The following is a 22,834-nucleotide window of genomic DNA, read 5'->3' as shown; positions in this document are numbered from 1 at the left end:
TTACAAAATAGACAAGGCAGTTATTATTGCCCCCATATTGCAGATGGGAAGGTTTATTTTATTTATTAAAATATTTATGATATCATGAAGTTGTAGGGTGGCATACGAGGAACACAGATTCAAATGATCCCAAACCATTAAAATCATTTAACTAGACAAAAAGCATATTAAACAGGTTATGAAATTAAAATGAATTTAAAACAATTCAGATCCATCTACAGAAACTTTTTAGAGGGAACTAGTTCAGCCCCAGGCTTTAATAAAGGGCCGTGTCTTTACTTGGGACCTAAATGAAGCTACCATTGGCACCATAGGGCCTCCAAGGGGAAAGCATTCCACAACTGGGGTGCCACAGCTGAGAAGGCCCTCTCCCACATCCTCACAAAGCACACTGAAAGTGAAAAAGAAACAGACCTGGCCTTTGGCCACGTACAAAACTGGCAGCTAAGGCAAAGATCTGAAATGTGGGTATGGAAGGCTTTCTTGGACTAGCCACTCAGCCTCTGTACCAGGAATGGGGAATGTCACCCACTATCAGCAGCTGTGTCGGCTAGTCCAGAAACATCTGAAGGGCCATCAGTTTCACCTCCCTGCTCTGTGCTATTCTGAGTTCTCTATACAAAGATGAAAGATTAGTTACCATATATGCCAATCACCCTGAAGTCAGCCATCTCCAAACAGATAGGTGCTGGCTATGCGATTAAGAGAATCAAAGACCAACACATCCAGAGGACCACAGTTGGAGGAAGACTGCCTTGGTTTTCACAAAAACTGGGGGTTTAAGAAATCAAGCGGTCGCCTACCAACCATCCTCCGGCAGCCTCTTTTTTGCACTTCTGTCTCTGGCATAATATTTTGACTCCTAGGGCCCTTTCACTATGATTCTGCATTAACTGCCACGGCAGCATCCTATGGAATCCTGGAATTTGTAGCTTGGGGAGACACTCCCTGAGAACAGTAAATTTCCCTCCCTAAACTGCAAATTCCAAATTCCATAGGATGTGCTTTAGTTCAAAGTGCTGCAATCATCTAGTGAGCAAGCACTTTTATTCTCACCGTATAGATGTGAGCGTACTCAACTCAGATGTTAATACGTAGCAAGCTTTTGGGGGATGTATGAAGAGGGCATTGGCTGGTGTGGGTGTGATGGCAAAATAGTCTATCTCTCTCATACACACACACTTACACAAACATATGCATATGCACACACACACCAGGAATCCCTCCCAAGTGTGAATGTCTGAAGCAGTAGAGCAAGAAAATGAAAGGGGAGAAGCGAGTTAAGGTATATTACACTATGAAATTTCATGGCACCCCAGCCTTTGCTCAGATACTGCCCACCAGATGTATTAGACTCCAACTACCATCATTCACTAGGATGAGCAGGGGTTATAAGGGTTGTAGTTGGACACATCTGGAGGGAAATGGGCAGGAGAAGGCCCAACTAGCTATTTGGCACTCCCATTAAGTTACCCAGAATGCTCTGCGGGGGAAAGAAGGCAGGTCAAGGACAGAAAACAGAGGCCTTAAGAAACGTTGTACACATTTGCATCCTCTGTTACCCAAGAATTACAAAATCATCTGTGTGCCCCCCCCAACCCATCCCCAAAATCCTGGGAGAAGCACGTTAATATCTGGAATGTATTGCATGTCCCTGTTTGTAAGGAGGAAAGAGGTCTAATTGCCAAACCACAACTTTGCACTTAGGACACAGCTTCCTTCAACCATGCTCGGAGACCAGACCAAAAACAAAACCAGCAGCTGTTCAAATGTCTGCACCTGGAAATCTTGCCAGAATCTACAGGAGCTGCAAGAGGACAACATCAGGGGAGGAAACCAGTTTTGAAAGCCCCTTCCTGTCTTAGGCAAAAGGGCTGCTCTACCAAAGCAGCAAAACGAAGGATAGGAGCAGGGACTGTGCCGCTGGGCAACTGCGGTGGGAGGAGAAGAATGTTTGAGGGAAGATCTCTTGAACAACCTGAGAAAAAGGAGGGCTGAGACCCTGAAGCGTCAAGCTGACATCACAAGGACTGACTGGAATACTTTTGAAGGAAACTAACAAGGGTGGGTGAAAACTGCTCCTAAGCTGTTGCCACCTGGAGAAAGGCTAAGATGCCATTTGATTGGTGAAGTAGTTCATGGCCAGGAACAGCAGTAGCACTTGGCACCCTCAGTGCTCTGCAGCTCAAGACAGAGTGGCAAATTCTTAAATGTCGGCTGGCATGAAATATTCACCACCAGTAGGCCCACCACTTTCCAGGAGCCAGCTCTACTCAGAGCAATGGACAACACCTCTCAGAATCCTCCAGTAAGCAGAGCCATGGGTGGCCATGCTGGTTGAAGGGTGCCAAGTGTGACAATCCAAAATTCCCCCAAGCTTTGCCATGCATCCTGCTGTAGACAATTTACTAATGCTGACTGCAGGAGAGGAGTTGCATGTGACACACATACACACCCTTTCCAAAAATCAGCTTCCAAGGGACCCAAACTTAGTGTCATAGTTTAGAAAGAGATGGAAAGAAATTGTTCTCCAGTTGTGGTTGGACTGCAACTCCCACCAGCCCTAGCCATGACAAATCAGAGGAATCAGAGACTAACAACATCTGCTTCCCAGCTATGGTACTGCCAGATTTAAGCTGGGAATTTGGGAGGATGAAACAGAGGTATGGCATAAAAATATAGGCCATCGTCTCCTCTCCTATTTGGAACAGAAGAGGTAAGGGGAAAGTGTGGGAAGAGCTGGGGAAAGGATCACTTTATTCCCCCTCTGATATACAATGAACTTTACCTCCTCCAGCTGGGTTCGGCAGGAGGCGACAGATACGCAGGGCTGTAAGGGGAGCTGTCAATGTAAGGAGAGGGTTAAGGAAGATGTAGCTCAGAGCTTGTTTGGGGAGAGGAGTAAAGAAAGGGGAATTTTACTGCCGATAGAACACAGATCCGCAGATGGCCCCAAAGCAGCAGGTTTTTGCTAATGCTCTTTAATCCTCAGAGCTGGGACAAACTACAGCTCCTACTGGGTAGATGGATGAATAGATAGATGGATTGGGGAGGAGGGGAAAGGAGATGAATGGGACCAAAGGATATCTGACGCATGTAGCGGCGGAGGGGCGACATCATCCGCCGGGGATCCCGCTGCACCTGTTTCACCAAGCTGTGGTGCCGCGTGCCACGAACGGAGTCCAGTGGCGAATGGAGGGGACTCTGGAAAGAGAGAGAAGGAGGAAGCAGAATTAGGAAGCAGTGCTTTCACTCTTCGAGTTCCCCAGCCAACATGGATAGTGCAGGGAGGAGTTTTTAAAATGTGATTTTAATTTAATTGTGTTGAATCTGAGGGCAGGAGGAGGAGCTGCTGTTGCTAGATAGAATCCAAATCATTGGCAGTCCAGTACTCCAGTTGGTAACATTTGGCAAACTCTGAAACAGCAACAACACATCATACAAGTAAATCTCAGCTAACAATGTCTCTGACAAAGAAGCTTCTTTTTTCAAAGTCTTTAGGTCCACCCATTCCCCCTTTTTGTCCTTGTCTATTGACTGGTTAGAAATTTTTTAGCATTGTCAGCACTGCAAGAAGGGGGCGGCATGGAAAAACACAGACTTATAGAGTTCAAATGTGTTGATTTCCTTCCTGTCAGCTTTCTTGACTGTTCAGCTTTCAGCACATACATAGACACTGGAGTAATTTCAGTAAAATCTTCCACTCTACTGAGCAGATGTGTCATGTCACCTCAGGTTGTGTCCAAGGAATGGTAGCCTCACGTTGATTCTTCTGGCTTCTAGTAAGAGTATAAGCTTGATTTGTTCTGGGACACATTCACAGGACTATCGTAGTTTACACAACCTCTGACAAAGTTCTTTTTTAACAACTCTTTTTATTCCCATCCAGCCACCCCTTTTTCTCCTTGTCCCCTACCTAGCTGCACTCTCAGCATTGGAAGAATGGGAGATAGGAGAAACAGAGGCCTATAATGTTGGGCTACAGCTGTATATCTGAAGTAAATAATGTAATATTAAATTAATATTAATATTAAATTACTACCACCATCAGGACAAAAATCGGTGTGTGACTGTTTGTGTCCTTCCAATACTTGGAGGCTCAACCTTCGCTGACAGAGAACTTGGGAATGGGAAGGAACCATACTCAGCTCCCACACAGACAGAAACTCTATTTTGTTTATGGTGTTTATCAGCTGCTCTAACCAGACTAGCACATAAAAATTTAATGCTCACTCTTTGGAATTTCAAATATTTATCCCTCAGCCCTGAACCAAATTGAAAGAGGACTCCCCACAACCTCTCTTTGTCATGAGAGAAAGACGTGCAAATACGCACACAGGGCTGCCAGAAAGACTTGAACCCCCATTTCTAAGGAAGTAACACAACATAAAGCCAATTCTTTCTCTCACTCACTCACTCACACACACACACACACAAATGCATGGAGTATTACAGACCTCCTGTGCCCATTACAGGTGTTTTGGAGAGAAATTTAGCATGTTACATTTTGCCCAGTCTGCCTGGATCTCCACCTGTCAACCAGCTGTAAAAGGCACATAAGCTCCAAGGTGGTGGAAGCAGGAGGCCCAACTAAATTCAGCTCCATTTTGCCGGAGGAAGCAATCTGGCAGCTTCTGGATATTCTGAATCACAATACCCACCCTCTCCAGCCATACTGGCTGGACCAATGGGAATTGTAGTTGCATACATTAAGAGGGCTGCCAGGTTGACTATCCCTTTGGGTTTGCTGTGGCCCATCAGGGGATAAGAATCCAAGCTGAGGACAAAAGATCTCCTCCATGGAAGAGTTACCTGAAAGTCAGAGGCTCCGCTCCCAATCTGGTTGACATTGGGCAAGGAACCACCGTAGTATGGGCCACGGCTATGTGCCAAGCGCAGCTTCTGGGCCTGCAACTGAACCAGAGAGAGAGAAATCAACAACATGCATTTATTTACAGCCTGCTCACTGGAGATCTTACCTGGTTCATGCAACCCTCTCAGAACATTCCAAACCATTTGCAATTCACAATCTCAGTCAACAACCACCCACCCTGTAAGGTAGGCCAGGTATCATCCACTCTACAGCATTATGAGTTGAGATTGGGAGAACAGTAGTTGCATTAATACATTATAGCAGGTTCATAGCAGAGGCGAGATTCGAATCCAAGGGCTTCCTGAGTCACAGTTTGTCCCTGAAGCCAACCTACTACAGAGACTCAAGCGAACACAACTGAGAAGGCAAAACATTCCACCAGTTTATGCTGCCTTGCCATTCCACAAAACAGTGGCAGTTCTTCATTGGTTTTACTAATGCAGCATAAAAGCAAATGAAAACATCCTGTGTAGTGGTCTCATATCTTCCTTGCTGTATGCAGCAAGGACAGAAGAAGCAAGGACATAGAAGCACTTACAAGGTTTATCCATTCATCACTGGTTGGGCAATTTGGATTCTCACACTGCTAGGAGTCGACATTCAAACATCAACTTGATAGAGGCAAAATAACTGAAGACTCTCTTGGGACTCCATGGCACTCGTCCATAACATATATATCACATGCAAACTCTAAGCATGGTCCACCATTGAACCATATGATACAATGGAAGCTGTCATGATGAGCTTCTTTGGATATGGACTAGGGGCTCTGTTGCTTTTGTTAGTCTTTTACAATAATGTTGTCTTGGAAATGTTGTCTGTGATGGGGGAGGATGGGGAAGAGAGAATGTAATATTACTCTATGGAAATTCATAGAATAATAGAGTTGGAAGAGACCACAAGGGCCATCCAGTCCAACCCCCTGCCATGCAGGAACTCTCAATCAAAACATCCCCGACAGTTGGCCATCCAGCCTAAAAATATAACAAAATATAAATATGTAAAGGAAAAAACAGACAAAAGGGACCATTCTGGACATAAACCCTCCGCCCCACACACACACACTCTATTAGCCTCTATTTATCATGCAGTCCATCTGACCTCCGCACCCTCATCTTCCTGCATTTCCCCACGTTCTCTTACCCACAAAGTCCTTGATTTGCAGGAAGCAGGAGAATTCATGCAAACTAAGAGCCAACCCCCTGGTGCACCCACCGGATTTGCATGACTTTGAATAAATGACAAGTCTGATAAAACTACAGCTTAAATCACAGACTGCAACAGAAGAATCAAGAGTTGATAGAATCTATTCAAGGCACTGCAATGGACACTAGCCCAAGTGGCTTTAAATATATGTATGAGAGCAGCATTCCCTTCAAAGATATAGCCATGCTGACCTGTAGAATCAGTATGTCTGTCAATCTCAAAGGTGCTACAAGATCTCTCTACATACAGGAGCATTCCCTGTGAGATTCATAGACAACTCATGCATGGTTATTGGGCAAACAGAGGGGGAAAGGAGGAAGAGGAGAGAGAAACTGGGATATTTTAAAAGCAGTTGGAAAAGTGGGATGACAAAGGATGAATCCGGACTGTCCCTGCCAAATCGAGACAGTTGGAAGGTATGCAAAGTGTTATGTCCTGTTAGATCAGGAATGCAAACCTCTCTAGCACTTTTTGGGGGGACCAGAACCACAGTCCAATTTCATAAACATACGTTTTCATCTAAAAATAAGAACTGCTGCTCCTGGAAACCTCTAAGAATGGATGTAATTATGGATTCCTTTCAGAATGGATGTTCTCCTATAGAGGCAGGTGCACTGCAGGGAGAGGGTTTCCCAACTTTGGGGTCCCCTCTCCCCCCAAAAATAAACAAGAAGTACATTTCTGACTCTACAGTTTTGGGGAAAGGGAATTTCTTAGGGGGAGGTCTGCTGAACACCTAGGGGTTGGGAAGAGAGATTGGTCCATGGGTCATTCAAGTTGTCCATCTTTGTCTGAGACTGGGACAAGATGCAGAGGTATAAAATAATGTATGATATGGAGGAGGTGTAATACTAGAACCAGGCATGTCATTTGCAGATGCTGAATGGAGGAAGATTCAACACCCATCATTATTATCCCCATGTACACTCAAAGGAAGTATGTTTCCTCTACTAGTGCTTTTTGGGGGGAACATGAAGGAAGATACTCAAAAAAGATGATAAGCCAAGATTCAAGTTTTCCTGAAGCACACTCTTCCAACTGGAAGCATGGCCTTGGCTATGAGCATGCTGTCCACACCTGAAATTAGTATATAGAACAAGAGTCGCCCACAAGCAATGCCCTCAGTCATCTTTTCAGCTGCTGGTCTCTCCCCATCTAAAAAGAAAGCTTCAGGACTGGTATTCTCCTTTAAAACAAGATGGCACCCCACCCAAAAAGTGGCTTTACAAAGCATGAAGTGGACTCCTGGTGTCAGGATAAGCTGTGGATCTTGGGAGTCTCAGTCAACCCCCATGCTAAGTAGTAGACCTCCAAACTCAGTAGACCCCCAAGCTATGAGTCAACAGTGTGAAGTAGTGGCCCTAAAAGCCAATGCAGTTCTAGGCTGCATCAATATACTGTCCAGATCAGTGGTTCCCAAACTTTGGTCGCCCAGATGTTTTGGACTTCAGCTCCCACCATTCCTGATTGCTGGCCAAAGTGGTTGGGACTTCTGGGAGTTGAGGTTCAAAACACCTAGAGGACCAAAGTTTGGGAATCACTGGCCCAGATCAAGGGAAGTCATAGCACCACTCTTTTCTGTTTCGATAACCTGGAAGACTGTAGCCAGTTCTGGGCACCACAATTCAAGGATCGTGACAAGCTGGAATATACAGGAATATACTTTAGTGGTATGTTCCTATCAAGAATAAGATGGCCACAGGTCTGGAATCCAAGCCCTAATAAGAAAAGCTGGGGGGATCTGAGTAAATTCAGCTTTATGAAAATACAGTATTTGTGGATCTGAAGGGAAAGGATGTCATACAGAAGATAGGGTAAGCTTGTTTTCTATTACTCCACAGACAAGAGTATAGACCAACAAATTCAAATTGTAAGAGAGAGAAATTAGGAAGAACCTTTTTTTATTGGAAAAGCAGTTTGACAGAGGAACAGATTGCCTTGGAGGTTGTGGACTCTCCTTCTTGAAGGTCTTTAAAGCGAGGTTGAGCACCCATATTTCGGGAGTGCATTAGTGGTATATTTTTTGCATAACAAACGGTTGGCGTAGATAGTCCTTGGGATCCCTTCCAGCTCTTTGTCTAAATTATCTGCTCTGCATGCCAAAGGGCCCCAGCTCACTCCCTGGCATTTCTAGGGCAGGCTATGAAAGACATCTGCCTAAAACATCACAGAGCTGCTGCCTATCAGGATAAACCAAGGGATGGGAAGCGTGTAGTTGAACTGCAATTCCCAGCATTCCTCACCACTGGCTATGTTGACATGCAGTCCAACAACATCTGCAAGGTCACAAGCATCCCACCCCTGGCATTACCCATACAAAGCTTGATGGACCCATAGTATATGGAAGAACCCTAACTTTCTATGTTCCCAATGAGAAACACTAGACCCCATCCCACAAAGGGGTTGGTCCTCTTAGCTTACTAAGAGTTGGTACTTTTACTCTTGAAGTCCCTCTCTCACCTTGCCTGAATGCAAACTTCAGCCATCCCATAATTCAAAAGCTTGGGAAAGCTACGCTTTGGACCACAACTCCCAGAAGCTATTGCCAGCCAGTTACCAGCCTGCCAGGGAGTCTGGGAATTGTAGTCTGGGGGGGATTTCTTCTGAATTCTGCACCAATCCACTTCAATGAGATCAAGGCAGAGGTAAAACCCAAAGCAGGGATCTTCCTGACTTTAGCTCTGCCTCAAAAGGCAAGTGACTAGAGCTCTTTCTCTGGCTTTTTGCCAGTTTCCTCCAGCTTCAGAGAAGCCTCTTACAGGACAGATGACTTTTGGAGCCCCAAGGATTGATCTCTGCCTTGTTTATCTATCTCAGGAATCGCGCATACCACAAACCTTTCTGGAAGGACTGGTTCGGGAACGCCCAGGCTTGTCCCCTCGGGATGCAGAAATAGCAGCCCAACCAACCCGTTGCCCCCTTCAGTCAGGCTGAAAATTAACCAGCTGCTTACTGTGCAAATGGGGACAGAGCCTTACAATAGCGGCACTAAGAAGCAGCAGCAGCAGTCTGAGAACAGTGCATCTGCATTGCTGAAATAATGAAGTTTCACACCCCTTTTAGTGCTGTAGGACCATCCTATGAAATCCTGGGGTTTGTAGTTGTGCAAGATCTTTAAAAGGCTGGCACCTCCCAAAATTACCAATCTCAGGATTTTGTAGGATGGAGCCAAGGCAGTAAAAGTGGTTCTGAAAATATCTCAACGTTGAGAAAACTGGAAGCGGGTTTTCAGTTCCTAGTAGTCCACATCCCACTTTTGGGAACGGCACTGTCTTGAGGGCAGAGTTCCAAGAGCATGAAAACCTTTGTCCCTTCCCTTAACACAAAGATATGTGGGTTTCTAGACAGGTAAGAAATCCAAAGTAAGCAAAGAGGATGGATGTCATGATTGCTGAGGTCACCCAAGCGCTGATGGGTTTTAAAGGAGGACAACAATGTCAGCCATGTGTAAATACCTGAAGGGAGTTCATGGAGAAGATGGAGTGAGCTTGTCTTCTGCTACTTCCGAGACTAGAACATAAACCAATGGTTTCAAACGAGATTCAACCTAAACATTGGGAATAATTTCTTGACTGCAAGAACGGTTCAACAGTGGAATAAACTGGCTTGGAGGGTAGGACTCTCCATCAATATAGGTCTTTAAAGAGAGGTTGGATGGCCATCTTTCAGAAGTCTTTTAGCTGTATATTTGCAAGTAGCAGGGGATTGGATTAGGTGGCCCATGAGGTCCCTTCCAACTCCATGGTTCTATAGTTCGATGAACAATTGATGCTTCTGTTCAAAGATCCTCTTCCAAGTTCACAATTAAAGTAGCCGCCATCACCATCTCATGCTGGTGGCTTCCAGATTTTCTAGCCCATGGTTCCTATTACCTTGACAGCCATTGTGCCCCATGGCTGGAAATGACGGCAGCTGGCATCAAAACCTTCTGGGTTGGAAAGGCTGGATTATAGATTATACTTTTAGGCTACACCTTCCCAGTCATAACTCTTCTATTCACACTAAAGGAAGCCAAAAGGACAGATTACAGAATAGTAGCCCATGGACCCACCAATGTGCAGCACTTTCAAAAGAGTGTGAGTATGGATGGGCAGGAGGGAATATCCAAGCAAACATTTCCCAGATATCTGAATGCCACATAGTACCTCACTCCTAAGAATCTCTCCTACAATTTGGAGTTGTCACCAGTGTTGATAAAAACATATCTTTTTAAAAATGTAAAATAGGGGTTCTTTCATTTCAATAGATTCCAAAATTTTCTTACAACAAAAAAGCTGCCTTGGTCAAAGATATCATCAGGAATACCAACTGTACAATTTCTAATTCTATTCTATGAGTATGTTAATAGTAGCTTACAGAAAATGGGATATAACCTGGTCAGTTCTATTCTGCAGGTGGGGCATATGAAGTTCAAGTTTGCTCTCCCTCCTCAGCTTTGCCTCTCTCTCTCTAAACGCAAAGACAGACACAGTCAATGAATAAAGAACTTGGGGGAATAAAGTAGATCTGAACAAGGAGTCAGAATCTGGATATAAATGCAAAGGATCTCAATTTTTGATAAACTGAAAATTAATCTGAAAACAATGATGTCTAACTACTGTATAAGAAAATCTGCGTCTCTCGATATATATCAGGATTATGATACATTAGTAATACGCTTCTACTAAAAAATGATAATTAAATAGAATCTTCCCCGCTAGTAATTCAAACTGTGACCGAAATCATTAAAACTGAGTCCTTTCAGAGAAGAAATTCAAATCAATTTGAGTTAAATCAAGCCAACCCTGGCAGCCTCATTAAATCTAGGAATCCTGCCGTCAAATGCTGGGGTCTATTTATTAAGCCTAATTTCTTGTCCGCTCATCATAACACAGTGTCTACCCGGCGTTCGACAAGAAAACAGCCATAACCTCAAAACAGAACAGAGCAGTTAAAAAGTATAAAATCCAGAAAGCCCATCTAGCAAGCAAATATTTAGGGGGAATCTCAAAACACAGCTTAGATGAGCCCCCAGCTTCAAGAGAAGCCCCACATGAAGCGGCATCATGCTGATTCAGATGTGTGTGTGTGGGGGGGGGGGGGGGGGTCCCAGAATGAATCACATTGCGCAAGCAATCGGTGTTGAAGAAAGCCGCAGTTGATGTGCTAACGCCAGCTGGGAACAGGTCCTTCTTGCGCTGGAAGTAACCTGAGCCTCAATGGACAACGATACATTCCTTCACTGTCCCTTGAAGGAACAGTGAGTTCCTCCTCACTGTCTCTTCAAGGAGTTCTGCCCCATCGAAGAGAGCCAAAGTCCCCAAATGCTGAACCTGATAACCAGCCACCCACAAAAGTCTTGGTCTTCCCAGAACTTGTCCACTTTATAAGCTCTAGTGAAACAAGCTTCACCGTCTAAGTGTTATTTCGGCTGATTCGCTACCTTTCCTAACCCAGATGTGACAAGAGAAATAGAACTGAATGCCATCGATGTACTGGTGACACCGTACCCCCAACTCCTAATAACCGCGACTACTAGCTTCATAACATTAGGCCAAAACAATGGCACTCACACTGTCCTGCCAAAGGTCATGGGCAAAACTGCTCATGGTCAGCCAATGCTATTGTGGAGGAGCAAGCATCACAAGAGCCAGCAGAAATACTGCCTAACAGTATATCCACAGCAACTGCACAAAAGCAGGTAAAGAGGCCAACAATAGCAAAAGCTTTAGCACAGGAGGGTTACACTTCTAGATTGACGGAAGTAATAGTGCCACTCTATTCTGCTTTGGTTAGACCTCACCTGGAATACTGTGTCCAGTTCTGGGCACCACAATTCAAGAAGGATGTTGAAAAGCAGGAGTGTGTCCAGAGGAGGGCAACCAAAATGGTGAAGGGTCTGTAAGACCCCCAAACTCTATGAGGAACAGTTTATGGAGATGGATTATGTGTAGCTTGGAGAAGAGAAGGTTAAGAGGTGACATAGCTATGTTTACATATTTGAAGGGATGCCATATTGAGGATGGAGCAAACTTGTTTTCTGCTGCTCCAGAGATTAGAACACAGAGCAATGGATGGAAGCTACAGGAAAAGAGATTCCACTTAAACATTAGGAAGAACTCCCTGACTGTGAGAGCTGTTCAACTGTGGAATATGCTGCCTCAGAGTGTGGTGGAGTGTCCTTCTTTGGAGCATTTCAAGCAAAGGCTGGGTGTCCATCTGTCACAGGGATAACTTTGACACTATCTACCTGCATGGCAGAATGTGGTGTAAATGGATGGCCCTTGGGGTCTTGTCCAACTCTAGGAGTCTACGACTTTCTCTGTCTCTGTCAAAGAAGGCCAGCCATCTGGGCAAGCAATGATGATTCCCTGTGAAACCCAGGACTGAATCCCTAGTGAAATGGGTCAAGAGAATCGGTTTCTTCCAAGAGTTTCCATAGCTAAGCAACCACAACTTTCCCCATTATCTCCTGCCAAAGGAGTGGGGTGGTGGTCTTAACAACAGTTGTCATCAGACACCTCCAGAGGCAGCCTTCTTTAGGAACGAATGCACCAAAGCCACAAGGACCACTGCTTTATGGAAGGCTGCACCAATCATTCCCTGTATCCCTTCAGCTAAGCCAACTCAGCAAGCCATGAAGGATGAAGCGTCTCTATGACAGGTCAGACAGCTCTAAGAATCTTGCCCATGTCCTCAAGCAATATCAATTGAAATTCATTTCTCAAAATGGGGTAAGATAACTAGGTGCAGCATAAAGACAGCAATGTTCAGGTGGGTGCCCAGTGTAGCAAAGTAGGGTTCAGATGGATGACCAGCAATTTTGTACTCAAGGGACGTAGCCTTTCAAGAGGTCTAGTTCCCATTCCCAGATAAGGAATCTCTTCTGGATGGTTAGTCAGGGACATGATGGAGGTACAATTTATTTTCTACCTTCACCATCACCTTGTGGAAGATGATCTAAGACAGTCCATGTCAAGATATCTGAGGTATGGAACCAGGAATGTTACTCCCCAAGATGCCAGGGATTGATACCATATTTGTGTCTACTGGCCCCAATTGTTTCTTTCTTTCCTGGAAACTAGTCAGGGACCGTCAGTCAATGGCTCAGAGACCAACACCAGTCTGTGAACCACAACTTTACGCAACACTACTCTAAAACACGATGGGTCAAGGAACATTCTCAAGCATTTGTGTATTCAACTTCCAGTGTGCTTTAGGCAAGAAGAGGCATGCAGGTCCTGGTACTAGAAGGCAATATGAAGGCTCCAGATTGGGCAATTATGGAGCAAATATTGAGGATTTGCCCTGGGCCGGCCAACAGAAGAATGTTTCCTGCCTCCTGGGCTGAAGTCTCCTGCCTCCAGCTTCTGCTTTAGGTTTGATGGATGCTGGAAAAAGAAATGTGGACACTGGATCAGATCCTGGCAAAGCCATCTTCAATGCCAACTCGACTCTCTGGGGCACCAGCGTCCCATTTGATCACCTCTGCCCAACCACTTGTACATTTTCTCAGCTTTTGCACCATCTAATTTTAACCATCTCCAGGGAACAAGCCTTCTCCACTTTCCCGTGGGAGATTGGCCCAAAACTGGCCAGATCTGCTAGAGGAAAGAAAGGAGGGGTGCGGGTGTCTGCCCAACACTGTTCCTCGCTCAAGAGACACAAGAGACTATCGGAAGCCAGAGAGCGGAGAGCATTTTTATCAGCCTGTTCTCCCTGCCTCTTCCAAAACAGACTTTTCTTCCCTAATGCCAATTGTTGAAATAATAACATTTACTAGTCAACTCACATTTCCAGATGGTCACCACATTTCAGAACGCTTGAAACGCAAATGTTACCACGGACGAGAGAACTGGCAAAGGGAAAAGCAAGGCGGGCACGACCCAAGCGAGCAGATGTCAGCAAATGTCACTTGGGCCAAAGAAAGAGAAGGCCTCCAAGCCCCAACAAGGATGAGGGAAGTGAGCAGCGGGCAACAACGATCCTATTAAAGTTGGCCGTACCTCAAGCAAGAAAGTACATTTAGTTGTAAAAAGATCAAAGCTGGCAGCACGAAACAAAGCCACTGAAATAAAGTCTGCTTTCAAGACACATGGCTTGTGGCTTGCTGTTTCCACACTGGTTTGATCTGGCATCCTCTTCCCTCTACCAGTAGCTGTGCCCAGCGGACATCTCTACATACGCTTTATATCCCAAGATATAGCCATGTCAGTCTGTAGAATCAGTACATAGAGCGATCTTGTAGCACCTTTGAGACTAACTGAAAGAAAGAAGTTGGCAGCATGAGCTTTTGTAGACTTTAAGTCGACTTCTACAGATGCATTTGATGCAGCAGAAAGCCAGGGACAGACCTCTATAGTGGTGCCTATCCTCCTCCTCCTCTTCCATTCCTAACCATATCTTTCCTAATCCCAGTACTATAGTCCACCTCTTCCACTCCCTTGCCCTGAAATGTCCATCCTACAAATGTTCTCCTCAGATCTATTATCAACCTCAGAACGCCCACCAAGAAAAGGATTTTTAAACAATGGAGACTTTCCACTACCTCATCGGGTCTAAAGGCCCTGAAAAGATGCACCCACTGACTATCCACCACAGGCCTAGATAAGATCCACATGACCTCATTCAGTGTCAAACTATCTCTAAGGCCCTCCTTGCTCAGCCAATGCCCCCAAACCCCATTTACATCCTAAGATGTACACTGTTCTCTTCCTCCTCCCCTGGCACTGTTCCTTAAACCATCTCCCACGGCACCCTTCTTCACCGAAACCCCACTATCTCAAAATAAAATTCCCGGTAACATCACTGAATTACACCCCACATATCTTAAGTGTAAAGCAGTGGTTCCCAAACTTTGGTCCTTCAGATGTTTTGGACTCCAGCTCCCAGAATTCTTGACTGTAGGCCAAGCTCGCTGGGGCTTCTGGGCATTGAGGTCCAAAACAAAGGACCAAGTATTGGGAATCGTGGGTCTAAAGCCACCCTTCCCCAATCCCAGAGTCAGCCCTTCCCCCAAAACCCACAAAATAGTCTCCTTATCCATTCAGCCTTGTCCCACCACCTCCTGTATTGTGTGATGTGTTGTGTTTTATCTGTTCTGCATTACTCCCTTGTTACTGATCACTGGCCATGATAAATACACCTATGGGCCATCCACATATTAAGCCCAGAGACTTTCCTGACCTTTTCCAGTAACTTTTCCAGAACCGCCTGCCCCCAATCTCTTCCTATACTAAAAAGCCCAATTTCAAACCAAACCCAGTAGCCCACACGACTACATTGTGTCTTGTCTCTTAAAAGTGTTAAAACCACTCTCTTTGCTGAGGCCCTTCCTCGCTAACAGCCACAGACTCCTTCTCCAATGACAGATAAGATGGCCATCTGTCAATGGGGATGCTTTAATTTAGATTTCCTGCATGGCAGATTGGGGTTGGACTGGATGGCCTTTGTGGTCTCTTCCAACTCTATGATTCTATGTATCCCATTCATCCCCAAAACACCCCAACCTAGCAACCTATCCACCTCCAGTTTAAACCCTTACACTTAAAACCAACTATTCCTCCAGGGATACACTCCACCCCAAGACAGCCCCACACTGCTACTATATTCCACCCCCATCCCTGTTAAGTCCCTTCCCCACTGACCAGCATTTGCTCCCATCACTTGAGTCTCTCTTGCTGCCCTGGTTGACATCCTTAGCCCTGAGTTGGGGAAACGGTGGCTGATGGGACTGCAATTCCCATCAGACCTGGCCGACCCAAACAACAGAAGGAGGAATGCTGAGAGCTGCAATCCATCATCTGGAAGAATGAATTTGTCCCAGTCCTGGTTTAAACCCACCTTCTCCACTTAAGTTCTGTTGTTGTCATGTGCCTTCAAGTCCTTTCCCCACTTACAGCAAACCTATCATGGGGTTTTCTGGGCAAGTCTCTTCAGAGGGGATTTGCCATTGCCATCCTGAGGCTGAGAAAGTGTCAACCGGTAAATTTCCTGGCCAACCCAGACAACAAAGGGAGGAATGCTGGGAGCTGCAATCCAGCATCTGGATGAATGAATTTGTCCAATCCAAGTTTACACCCACCTTCTCCCCTTAAACTCTATCATTGTTGGGTGCCTTCAAGTCCTTTCCTCACTTATGGAGACCCTGTGACAGGGTTTTCTTGGCAGGTTGCTTTGGAGGGGGTTTGCCATTGCCATCCTCTGAGGCTGAGAGAGCATCACCCAGTCGGTTTCATGGACGAGTGGGGATTCGAACCCTGACAACACTCCAACAGAAGCCTCCGTCTTTAGTATTATTAACCTTTAATTAGAAAGCACTGTAAATTTACACAGCGCTGTACATACAATCATTTTGTACGTACATACAATACAATTGTATTGTACATAGACTCTTTGTCCCTATCTCAGTTGATCTCCCCGACCCACAGACACCCACCAGCCCCCCAACTCCCCTTGCGCTAAGGCTGTGTTAACCCCCCTTGAGTCGGCCCTGACTAATGGATGAGACGCTTCCAAGACCCCTTGTCCTCCAGTGCTCTGCTCAGGTCCTGCAAATTCAGGCCTGATTGAGTCCATCCATCCAGCATGGGATCTTCTTCTCTTTCTTCTACCGTCTACCTTTCCCAGCGTGACTGTCTTTTCCGGTGATTCATTCCTTCTCACGACGTGCCCAAAGTACGACAGCCTCAACGTAGTCACTTTGGCTTCCAGGGAGAGTCAAGGCTTGATCTGTTCAAGGCCCCTTTTGCTTGTCTTCTTGGCTGCTCACGGGATCCTCAGCACTTTCTCCAGCCCCACATTATCCCCAGTGAATGGATTTTCTTCCTATCCGCGTTCTTCACTGCCCAGCTCCATGCATAGCGATGGGGAATACAGATGCTTGACTCTGACTGTATACCTTTACTCTTTAGGTTCTTATCTAGTTCTTGCATGGCCTTGCCGTTCTTAACCTTCTTCTAGTTTCCTGACACACTGCAGACATAATCCAGTTTGAGACCACTTTAACCGCCCTGGCTCAATGCTAGGGAGTTCTGGGAACTGTAGTTTTGTGAGATATGGGGCCTTCCCTGTCAGAGAGAGCTCTGGTGCCACAATAAACTACAATTCCCAGGATTCCCTAGGAGCCTAGCATTGAGCCAGGGCAGTTAAAGCGGTCTCAAAACGGATTACGTCTGCAGTGTCTTTTGGACCTCAGGATTCGCCGTCAATCAGAAAGGACTTGGAGAATATATAACTCCTTAACGCTTTCAGGGTCCTCATTATCTGGCTTAGTGGTCCCCCAAAAACTGTGTCCTTTAAAGGGAAATTCTGGACTCCAGCTCCCAGAATCCCCCACCATTGAGGCTTCTGGGAGCTGGAGTCCAATATCTCTTTTAAAGGGCAGTTTGGGGTTTGGACCGCTAGATAATGAGGACCCTGAAAGAGTTTAATTAGTTTCCCCTTGCTGATTTGGGGACCACCGACCCAGGCTGAAGGGCCCTTCCCAGAATTCCACAGCCCGGAGCCATGGCAGTTAATTGTCCCACCGGAATATTATTCCCGCAGAGTAGCGCCCCAAATGGTTCCTTCCACTGCTTTCCCCATCATCACCCCTTTCCCTTCGATGGTACCCGCCGCCGCCGCCGCCGCCGCCCTCCTCCTCCTCCACCAATCAGCGCCCGCGAAGGTTACAAGGCCACTAACACCCCAAGAGAGACCCTCCGTGATTGGCTCCCTCGCCCCTGACCGGCTGCGGCTCCCGAACCGGAAGTCGCTACCCCCGGTATATAACCCCCCGCACCGGAAGTGGGTCTCTCATTCCGCCGCAGCGCCCCCTCAGGGACGGATGGATAGCCAGCGAAGGCATCCCCCGCTCTCTCTTCAGTGTTCTTTCGCTTACCCGGGTGGTGCCTAGTTCCATCATCACCTCCTCGAAGGCCGCCGTCTCCTCGGCCTGGCGCTGCTTCTGCAGGGCGATTTTCTCGCTGAACTTGCGAGGGTTCGAGGACGACGAGGAGGAGGAGGAGGAGGCCACCACAGAACCACCGCCGCCGTTGTTGTTGTTGCCGCCGCCTCCGCTTCCTCCTCCTCCGCCTGAGGAAGAGGACGCCGAGGAGCTGTGCCCGGGCCCCGAAGCCGCGGCGGCGGCGGCTCCGGACCCCGCCGCCGCCATTTTGGTCCTCCTCCTCCGCCTGGCAAATCCTCCCCTCGCCCCGGGAGAGGAGCGGCCGCAGCGCCGCGGCCTGCCTTTTGCCTTTGCCTACCCCCGCCTTGCCTTGACAAGAAACAGCGCCCTGCGCGCGCGCGGAGCACGCCGGGAAAGCGAGTTTGTTTACCTCCCACGCAAAATGGACGCCCAATGGGCGGGCGATAGGTCGGAAGACTACGTTTCCCGGCGTGCCTCGCGACCACCGTGACTGTAATTGAAGGCCCTCCGCGCAGGGGGCGACGGGAAATAAAGTCCGGTCACTCCTTTTAGCCAATGCGGCGCTGTCCCGCGGAGACTACACCTCCCGGCGTGCTTCGCGCGACGCAGTATCCTCCCACCCTGAGGCCTTGACGTCAACAACAGAACACTACACAGATTAACGTGGAAATCATATATATATAAAATCCCACTCTCTTCCGTTTGGAGCAACGTCAGGAATAAACTCTTCTACAACATGGCCACATATAGCTCCAAAACCCCACAAAATACTATACGTGAAGGCCCTCCGCGCAGGGGGCGACGGGAAATGAAGTCCGGTCCCTCCTTTTAGCCAATGCGGCGCTCTTCAGCGGAAACTGCTACTCCCAGCGTGCTTAGCGTCCCATTGACTGTAATTGAAGGGCTTCCACGCGGGCGACGACGGGAAATGAAGTCCAGTCCCTCGTTTTAGCCAGTGCAGGGCTCTCTCGAGACTACTACTACTACTCCCGTCGTGCCCCGCGCACTTGCGGCCTACTAAAAGAGGCTTCTCCTGAAGGGAGAGTTTTTACCTCACAGAATAAGTGGCGCAGGATGGAATTTGAGTCCAAAATGAGGCCCAACCTGGGAGGGGGGAAAGCCCCCTTAAAAGAAGCACCTGGAACCCAAAGAGCTCTGGGTGGCAGAAAGTAATAGCTAAAGAAAGTAGGCATCTGAGCATGTGCAGAGTGCTTTTTAAAGTATATACACAAGCACACACACACATATACACTTTATTTTAGACATGTGTACAGCATCCTTCATTTCATTCTGTTTTACTGCATCACTTTTCTGTTTCCCAGTTCTGGGAAAAGAACAGGATCCAAATAAATATTATAATAATAATAATTTTAATTTAATTGCAATTAATTTAATTTATTGTTTTTACATGTTGTGAAGTCATTCTGAGTCCCACTCCTGGGGAAAGAGCAGGATACAAATAAATATAATAATAAAGTTAATTTAATTTAAATTAATTGCAGTTGCAATTAAATCAATGACTTTCAATTTAATGTAACTGCATTTAAATTAATTTCACACAATTGCTATTAATGTAATGCAACCTCATTGCCATTAAATTAACGTGATTGCATTGCATGGCAATTAAAACGCAACTGACAAAGTCACTTAGCCTACAGTTCTAAATTCCCCGTTTGCCTGTCATTGTAAGAAAACGCAGCAAAAAGTCTGACTGGCATAAGTAGCCCCCTCTTGACAAGGGGTCCAAACCGCACTGCGGAAATAACCCAGTTTGAGACCGCTTTAACTTGCCTTGGCCCAGTGCTAGGGAATCCTGGGAACTGGGGATTCTATGGGTCTAAATCAAGAGGCATTAGAGAACTCTATTTCTCTACCCTATACATTGTCTGCTACATTAAAAAAACCCACCGGAAAACCACATCTCTCTCTTTGCAGCCCTGCAGCATCTGGCAATCTGAAGTACCCCCATTCCTAACTCAGAGCTCAGAGGAAGGATTATTTTCTGGACTATAATTTCCAGAATCCCCCAGCCGTCATGACAAGAGATTCATAGAATGATAGAGTTGGAAGAGACCCAAGGGCCATCCAGTCCAACCCCATTCTGCCATGCAGGAACTCTCAATCAGAACATCCCCAACAGATGGCCATCCAGCCTCTGTTTAAAGACCTCCAAGGAAGGAGACTCCACTACACTCCGAGGAAGGAGTGTGTTCCACTGTTGAACAGCCCTTACTATCAGGAAGTTCCTCCTAATGTTGAGGTAGGATCTCATTTCATCCACTGCTCCAGGTCGTATTCTCTGGAGCATCAGAAAACAAGCTTGCTCCCTCCTCAATATGACATCCCTTCAAATAGTTAAACAGGGCTATCATATCACCTCTTAACCTTCTCTTCTCCAGGCTAAACATCCCCAGATCCCTAAGTCGTTACTCATAGGGCTTCATGGTTTCCAGACCCTTCACCATTTTAGTTGCCCTCCTTTGGACCCACTCCAATTTCTCCACATCCTTTTTGAATTGTTTTGCCCAGACACATTATTCCAGCTGGGGCCTAACCAGAGCAGAATATAGTGGCACTATTACTTCCCTTGACCTAGACACTATTTCTATTGATGCAGCCTAAAATCGCATTGGCCTTTTTAGCTGCTGCATCGCACTGTTGACTTATGTTCAATTTGTGGTTTACTTGGACTCCCAGATCCCTTTCATTCATACAAGTCTCTCGTTCAGCCAGGTGTTACCCATCCTATATCTGTTCATTTTGTTTTTCTGCCCTAAATGCAGTGCCTTACATTTCTCCATATTGAATTTCATTTTGTTAGCTTTGGCCCAGCTTTCCAAATTGACAGAGGAGGCTGAGAGAGAGGGACATTTACCCCCGTTGAAGTTCGTTTTGTTAGTTTTAGCCAGCTTTCTAATCTATTCAGGTCATTTTGAATTTCAATCCTGTCCTCCGGAGTATTAGGACGGGATCAAAATTTAAAACGGCCTTACAAATCTAGAAGGCATCAGATTAGAGAACCCTATTGCTCTGCCTTATGCATTGTATGCTATATTTTAAATAAAACCACCAGAAAACCTCATATATCTCTTTGCAGACCTGCAACATCTGGAAGGCCACTGATTCCCCATCCCTAGCCCAGAATTTGGAATAACTTCCAGAATCCCTCTAATTCTGACCCAATCTGAATTCCTGGAACATGTATAAACTGCACTGTTTCTCACAATTTCTCTTTGTTTTGCAGCATCCGTTTCCTCCCCTGCGGAAAAACTTACTCCGACTTACCCACCCGAGGATATTTATTCCTTTAAAGTATTTATACCTTCCCCTTTAACCCCAAAGCCTTCCAAGTGAGGCACCAAGGTAAGTAGCATTGATACTAGTCCCCACTCCCAGAGTTTATAATCTAGATTTAAGACAAGAATAAAAGCTAGGAAAAAGGAAGGTGAAGTGACTCCACATCACTATTCGTCCCTTTGTTGGAATATTTTGGCCCAATCAAGAGATCTACAGATCTCTAAAGCTTGCATATCCTTCTGGTCCTAAAGAAATACAGAGGAGCTGGAACTGGGAGCCAGAACAAAGATGAAACCTCCCTGCAAATCGTCGCTGGCCCTGTGCCACAGCCTGCGCCAGTCAAGCAGAACTGTGCAAAGGAGGGGGAAAGGAATAAATAGAATAAAAATCACAAAACGTGCTTAAGCAGAGGTTTTGCGAGAGGCATTAAGAGATTAAACCGGGAGGGATTTGTGCGAGGGAAGCTGGAAAATGAGTGGATTGCAAACCCGAAGGGGATCAAGGCAGATCCTGCCTGGCAAGGTAGACGCAGCCCAAAGCCAGGGATGGACGAAGCCAACATCTGCCCCGAAAGACAGGACACACCAAGAGCACACGAACGGGAACACTCCTAAGCCAAACCGGGCACGTACTACGTATCACCAGACCTGGGGAGAACTACTGTATATACTTGTGTATAAGTCTAGAAGTCAAAAAACTGACCCAAATAACCTGAGTCGACTTATCCATGGGTCACAATATAAGTATTGTACTTTAACTCTTATAAAGAAAAAAGGAACCATCCCCTGGTGAAAGGCAAGAGTGCAATCTGTCATGGAGGCACCAATCCTCTTTATTCTCTTATCCATCTGGCCTTTAGCATTAAGTTTTGACCAAAAAAGAAGTCACAACTCCCTCCCCAAATATTAGAACAGGCTGAAAACTGGACGTTGGCCTCCAGTAATCATATATTTTTGTTTGGTTTGTTTTTCAGATCCACAGAGTATTCTGGGAAAAGACAAAAATGGCCCTTGGTCACTCCGTCGCCGCTTTATATAGCTCTTTTGTTTAATCAGGTTTCTTTTTCATACTCCGAGATGCCGATCCGCCGCCGTGCCAATTTGGACCGAGTTAAATAGAGCAATGAGAGCCAAGCTTGGAAAATGTCCATAAATACAGAGCAGATGTTCGTAATAATGGAAAGTCAGATTTATTCTCCTATTTTAGAGGATGGGACGGGACCAAGGAGTTTCTGGCAGTTACGGAAAACCAACCCCATAAGCCCTGCACACCTTCCCTTAAGCTGGAGCCTAAAGTTGATTTCCGTAACCATCAGGACTAGAAACCTGAATGCAAAGAAGACACTGAAGTGAATGCTATGGCAAATAACACCTTTCATACTCACCCATGTAAGTGAATGTGTACCACTGCGACTACATGACACCTTCCAACATTTCACAGATGAAAACCAAGGCGCATGTTGGTAAGAAACATCAGACTTGTGGGCAAGATGGCAAAAGTTGTCAATGAAGAAGAGACAAGCTGCAAAGAAGGGCAAGAATCTGCCTTTGGTGGAAAGGGCATTATAAATA

General features: G+C 46.1%; 1 protein-coding gene and 1 long non-coding RNA gene across 4 annotated transcripts in view; one reads left to right on the top strand and one right to left on the bottom strand.

Moving 5' to 3' along the window:
- The window catches only part of CRTC2 (CREB regulated transcription coactivator 2), a 35,636-nt gene extending 17,276 nt beyond the window's left edge, over window positions 1-18,360 (bottom strand). The window contains exons 1-4 of one of the 2 annotated variants that reach the window (XM_042440580.1): window positions 17,940-18,360; window positions 4,813-4,914; window positions 3,088-3,204; window positions 2,789-2,850 (exon numbers count right to left, since the gene is read on the bottom strand). In XM_042440580.1, coding sequence (XP_042296514.1) covers window positions 2,789-2,850; window positions 3,088-3,204; window positions 4,813-4,914; window positions 17,940-18,212 — 554 coding nt within the window. In that variant the 5' untranslated portion in view covers window positions 18,213-18,360. The remainder of the gene's footprint in view (window positions 1-2,788; window positions 2,851-3,087; window positions 3,205-4,812; window positions 4,915-17,939) is intronic. The other variant, XM_042440579.1, reaches the window with a different exon arrangement.
- A 680-nt stretch (window positions 18,361-19,040) lies between these two features.
- Window positions 19,041-22,807, top strand: LOC121915931. Of its 2 annotated transcripts, none has more exons than XR_006100763.1 (3): window positions 19,041-19,151; window positions 21,211-21,329; window positions 22,237-22,807. It is a non-coding gene; the product is annotated as an uncharacterized LOC121915931 (long non-coding RNA). The 2 variants fall into 2 exon arrangements; XR_006100762.1 differs by lacking the exon at window positions 19,041-19,151 and adding an exon at window positions 20,170-20,226.
- Window positions 22,808-22,834: the final 27 nt, after the last annotated feature.

This window comes from Sceloporus undulatus, chromosome 9, assembly GCF_019175285.1.
Source record: "Sceloporus undulatus isolate JIND9_A2432 ecotype Alabama chromosome 9, SceUnd_v1.1, whole genome shotgun sequence".
Taxonomy (NCBI): Eukaryota; Metazoa; Chordata; class Lepidosauria; order Squamata; family Phrynosomatidae; genus Sceloporus; species Sceloporus undulatus.
Note: the sequence above shows the minus strand (reverse complement) of the source record. Positions and strands in the feature narration are given on the sequence as shown.